At 39.9% G+C, this 6000-nt stretch overlaps 1 protein-coding gene across 7 annotated transcripts in view; it reads right to left on the bottom strand.

The window, feature by feature from the left end:
* Positions 1-750: 750 nt before the first annotated feature.
* Positions 751-6000, bottom strand: part of LOC118429704 (E3 ubiquitin-protein ligase MGRN1-like) — a 39600-nt gene continuing 34350 nt past the window's right edge. For 5 of the 7 annotated variants that reach the window (XM_035840306.1, XM_035840308.1, XM_035840307.1 and 2 more), the window contains one exon: positions 751-1899. In XM_035840306.1, coding sequence (XP_035696199.1) covers positions 1646-1899 — 254 coding nt within the window. In that variant the 3' untranslated portion in view covers positions 751-1645. Of the gene's footprint in view, positions 1900-2994; positions 3062-4055; positions 4088-6000 lie in introns of all 7 variants that reach the window. The other 2 variants (XM_035840309.1, XM_035840310.1) reach the window with 2 other exon arrangements.

Here is a 6000-nt window from a genome sequence, read left to right as displayed (position 1 = left end):
ATGAACACTTTAATTTTTCCTTTCCGCTACAACTATTGTAAATCTTTAGACGATGCCCACTGGGATCGGGTGTTGACTGTAGAAAATTAACAGCGTTAATTACGATCTATCTGTCGATCCATCCATACTTTCATACATTCATCAGTTTATCTATCTAACCACCCTCCACCATCCATTTTTCTATTTACCTTACTTTGTGACACGTATTTCTGCTGCCTCAATAATTCATAAAAGGACACACAGTGTACAGCGATAATCATTTAATATGGCTAAAAGCTCTACAAGTTCCCCAACCCATCCTTACACACAGACAGCCCTACATGTATTTAGTGCGGATATCATATTTACGCAATGATACAATCATTTCTTTTTTTCTATACATCAATAGCTTTTTTTTTTCAAAATTACATCATTCTCCGTTTACAGTTATCATTCGCATACTTCCAAAGAACATTCGAAATTTTTTCTTGGTATGAAATTCTTGTAATCTGAGTAAGGTCCATACAAGCATATTTACACAATCTAGCACAGCAATATGATGCCAACAAAAAGAATATAGATGTACAGATACAACTGTATACCTGTGAAAGGGCCAATTATGATTATGCCTAATTTACTAATTTATCACTCCTTGTGATATTGCATTGTACTAGGCAGCTATGGTTCTATCATGATTTCCGATCTGCGATAGTACCATTGTTCACGTATGCTAAACCAATCTGATTATGCATTTCTATGATCTTTTTCACAAAATTGTTCAAGTGGGACCAAATAAAAGTCAGGTGCACTATACAACACAAAGAGTTTTAAAAACATTACTTTCCTATTATACAGTGGCTACAAAGCTCTTACTAACTTAAAAAAAAAACAAGGTTTGTGGACACTAAATTGAAAGGTAGGAAAAAAAATTGAACATAATGAATAAGGAACTATCGCAGTCTGTATTTGTACAATGTGTAATTGAGAAGATTTTGATGCAGACAAAGCCACAGCACGAGTCTGACAACAAATGTAAGCTTTACAATCAGTACTTTCCAATAATAATCCGAATATGTTGAAAAACAACTACAGTAGGTTTTCTGCGGTAGCAAACCTGAACAACATTCCGCAACGTCCAACCATTGTTAGACGGGGAACGACGGATGCTAAACCGCTGGTGCATTATTGTGGTGAGGATCAGAGAAAACGATTGCTACAATATTATGGTGCACGTGGAGGAGGTGCTCGTCCCTGCAGCATCCCAACTAGTCCCAACAGCCAAGGATGGTAACGGTAGTGGACAGACAGGTCCACTAGAACTACATCACTACTAAACAACAGAACAAACTACACAACACTCTCTAGCTCTACACACAGAGCAGTTTTGAGAAGTACGTACTGTTCTGGAGAGGGACGTACACTGAAGACACAAACGAGTAAGGATACAGCTTTGTCTACGAGACATTCAGGTTTTCGAAAGATGACGAACAGTGGATCGAAGGGACGAGGGAGCTGTTACGTTAAGCTGCGTAACTCCCTGTGGCTGACATGTACAAGTTTGTCTAAGAGACATTCGGGTTTTCGAAAGAAGACAAAAGGTGGATTGGAGGGACGAGGGAGCTGTTACGTTAAGCTGCGTTACCCCCTGCGGCTGTTACGACTAGTTTCATGCCAGCAGTGGCGAGATGTTGGTCTCTTCTTCCTCCTCCAGTTGCACGTTACTGGGCGTGCTCAGGAGCTGGCGCGTGCTGCTCACGCTGTTCCCGCTGCGCGAGCTGTCGCTGGACAGCGGGGTGCCGGGAAGCGAGAGCTCCACGCAGCCGTTATCCATGGAGGTCTTGTCGGACGCGGGGATGTCCATGGCTTCGGCATCGCGCATCACACCGATGGGGGGGACTCGTATGGCTGGGCCTTCAAAGTCTACACGGGAGAGAGAAAACGCATCCCTGTGGTAAGTTTCTTGTAGACTGCCATTTTAAATAAATTGTACATCCTTATTCCCTCCATCTACATAATTAACATGCAGAACTTTGACTTGACTACTATCAATGCCAAGTTGTGAAAAGGAAATTAGAGACTAATTGCTTCATGCATAGTGGTACATACTGAGTAATCTATTGCTTTTTTGAGAATCTACATTTAGATTGAAACTGAAGAAGTTGCTTAAGATGCAATACAGTGCCATGAAGGGTTGAACACACACTACAACAGACTACATACACACACAGTCACTGGTCAGGGGATTACATGTACATGTAGGGTTAATGAGATTAAAACACACACATAAGATTAAAACACAAACATAGCAAGGAATACAACAACACGTTCAACTAGGTCTAACAGAAGTCCATGCAAATCAAAGACTTAACAGTTACTCTATCTATCCCTTATATCACTAAGTTATCATCTTTGGCAATATCAAATAAAATGGTAATGGCAAGAACTTAGCATTAATTAATAGGAAATATTTAAGTGCCAATTAGTAGGTAGCAGAAATAACTGCTACACTACAAACACCAGTGTTAAGTCAGCAGAAAATGGCAGATATGCATCAATGCCAGGTTCAAACATACTGAGACTCATGTATTTCTGACCTGCCCACTCAAAACAAACAATTCCAGATGTTTTGGCAGGTAAGCCCAAGGTAGGCCCATTTTTTTTACAATCTCTCCAAGTTTCCTCTCCTGTCCTACAGTCTAGGCACACTCTAAATGTCAGTCAAGTCACTAACGCCCCCTTTCTACTAGACGCTGCAACTGCAGAGCGACAAAAGATTTGACAGATTGCTGAAGGAACTCCACGTTTAAAGTGTCTTGTTGTCTTTAGAAAATATGCAGCTGCATTGTGCATCATATTCAAATTCTGAAATCAAGAGTAACAAAAATACAATTTTCGTTGATGTACAGTCACTCAGCGATCGTTGTCTAGCAGAAAGGGGGTGTAAAGAAAGAGCAGTGTCACTTGTCGCAGCTTGCAGACAGGCCTACAGGCAGAGGGAATGCACACGTGACGTACACTTAACTTGTCAGTCAGTCAGGTCAGGGATGTGCACATGTACATCATCAGGTTTCAGCTCCACATGCTAACACAGACAACATGGGGGGAGGGGGGTACAGGGACAGTCAGGATACACCACACTACACACACAACCATAAATGGAGGTACGGAACATACAAAGTCTCTTGGATTGATCTTTGATTTGAAAAACTTGAGCTGATTGTGTTATGGATACTGCCATATGGATGACATCTCATTGGCACCCAAAAATCAATTCAATTGACAACAAAAGTTGGGGAAAAGGTGGCTTCATTCTAAGCGGTCAGGAAGGTTGAAAAATGACTGACATGCGTATACAAACTCTTTACTTTTGTTCTTTGAAATCTTCATTGACTTTAGAATTGGCATTTTACACACGTAACATTAGTATCCGTTGCAGTCTATCTTTAGCAATACCCGGCATACATTTGCTTGCTTTGCAGCTTTTTTATACGATTTACAATACAGGCAAAAACCTTATTTTGGACATGTTCTTTAGAACCAGACACAACCAGATAGAATTGATGCACGCGTAGATGTCATCAACATATTCAAGTAAGTGTTGCCTTATCATGTGCTTGCTGTATAATCAGACTGACTTAAAACAAAGACATCTCCACCATTTCCAAATTCTGTCCAAGTTTGAAAATAGCTTGGAGGAGACAGTATAGAGACTAATTAACAGTGTTGTTACAAAAAAAAGTAGGAATCTAGAGACTTTCCATGTTCCAAACCACGGTCTGCCCAAGAAACGGCTGTTAAAATGTTAATTCAAAACCATTTGGGGGAAATTTGGGTTGCTATACATTCGCACAGACATTTGTTGGTCAGACTTTAATTTGTTATGTCAAAATCATATCAAATTCAACTTTGTTAAATCACCACTACAACTAAAATGGATGGATTCAAACAAAACTACCGGGTAAATCGTGGATTCTATACTACAAATTAATAAATATCACTACAGTGCATTCAGATTATGAATGAAAATGACTACAAATGAAGTAAAAATGGGACATGAGAAGAAAGTGTGATGTTACCGGTGCCATGTGGGGTTCAGGAGGTAGAGACTCTGTGTAGAGAGAAGAGAGAGACGACACAGAGTCACACACTACAGGTACAGATGCACGCCATGGCACAGACACATGGGCTTCTCACACTCAGATATGCCTGTATTTGTGTGTGCGTGTCTGTGTGTGTGTGTGCGCAGGTATATGTGTTACTCTCTAACAGGGCTCTAGCCAGCTCGAATTTTTTTTCCGTCAGCCAATTCCAATCGTCGTGAAAACCGCGAAAATTAATTTTCCCTATGACACTACAAAGTGGTAAATGTTGCCATTGAGACCTTGAAAAACCAGTTTTAATGAGATTATCGTATTCAAAAGAGCGCCGACACACATTGGCAACAATCATAGTAATAGCAAAACAAACAGTGTGTGGCTTTCACCGCCGTGGACGGCGTCCCCAAGCCGCCCGTGGCTTCCACCAAGGATTTTTGTCCGTCAAGGTTGACGGATTGGTTTTAAAATTTTTCCGTCAGACGCAGCAAATTTCCGTCAATTGACGGGAAAACGGACGCTGGCTAGACCCCTGTATGTGTTACTCTCCAACCAGAGGTTAGGCTCATGGCTCAATTTTGACATCTTTCAAGCATTTTTGTTTGCCTTTCTATTTTGTCAACTCTTAGTGTGAACTTACCAACTTACTACACAAACTTTGCACATACCACAGTAATGTGCATTGTACAAAAATGTATGTTTCTACTCACAATTGCCAACAGAGAAAAGGCCAGTACACAGAAAGCAAACCTGACAAAATGGAAATCTTGGCAAAATGTCTTAAAAAGAAGTCTAAAAAGAGCCGTCGCCTACCCTTTGATTGGTGGATTGTGTAGAAGTTCTGTTGTCTACAAATGTCAAATTAATGTGACTATCTTTGTAACATACTAGTTCTGTTTAAAATTGTAAGCAAATTGTCTGTCTTGGTAGTGAAGAAAATTGTTTATCATGCTGGAAGATGAAATCCCTGGTAGAAAGTCCATCTTTTTTTCAATATTCTTTTACAGGTGTCTGTCTGAAATTCAGCCTGGCTGTCTTTTGGAAGTGATTGAAAGTGACTGAATATGAGTGAATGACATGTAAAAGTGTGAGAAACACATGCATTCTGGGTCACAGTCATCATCTCTGTCAACAATATCTGTCTGCAGGGCTCAGAATACCCAAATTGCAACTTGCAGATTCTGAATGATTTTCGAAATCGCAGAAAGAATATTAGCAAACTGAAGATTTGGCAAGCCAAAACAATTACTTGTAAACGCATTTGCTTTTGCAGGCTTTTATTTCTTAGCAAGATGGAAAATGAGGTTTTCGCTGCATTTCTGTCTTACAGTTGAAACACTTTGGCTCTATAGTACTGGTGGTAATAAAAACATACATTGTACATATTCAGAGGGTCTTGGTTTCATGGTATGACGTTCTCATGAAAACCATGAAGAAAACCACTGCAAATATTTCACGTTTTACAGCGCACTCTTGGTATCAAGAGTAACACATTGCAAAAAACACGACTAAGGTATTTTGAGCCCTGCCAATTATATTTCCAAACAGTCTGCATCATGTACAACTACATTCATGTCATGCCAGCAGCAAAAAAAGGACAGCGAATACACCAGCCTCTACAGAAACGTTAATATTGTCAAAATGCAGACAGTCCACATGCTCAGCCCTCCTGAAAACCTTGCACAACCAGATAAAAAGTCAGATAAAAAAAAACAGAACATGCAAAGCACAAGTATTTTTGAATGTTGTCAGTTGTCTCTGTCATGGTCATTGTCGTTACAATGTCCAGGTTATAGTTAGGTGTAATCTAGATGTTATACTAACTACAAACATTATGAGATATGATTTAGTCAAGATTATGAAGTTGTCCTCTAGGTTACACCAAATTAAAAGACACTTCAAATAACCTATTGGTTAGCTGACTCTT

The sequence above is a fragment of the Branchiostoma floridae genome, chromosome 13, assembly GCF_000003815.2.
Source record: "Branchiostoma floridae strain S238N-H82 chromosome 13, Bfl_VNyyK, whole genome shotgun sequence".
NCBI lineage: Eukaryota > Metazoa > Chordata > Leptocardii > Amphioxiformes > Branchiostomatidae > Branchiostoma > Branchiostoma floridae.
The sequence above is the reverse complement of the archived record's forward strand: the minus strand, read 5'-3'. Positions and strand labels throughout refer to the sequence as shown.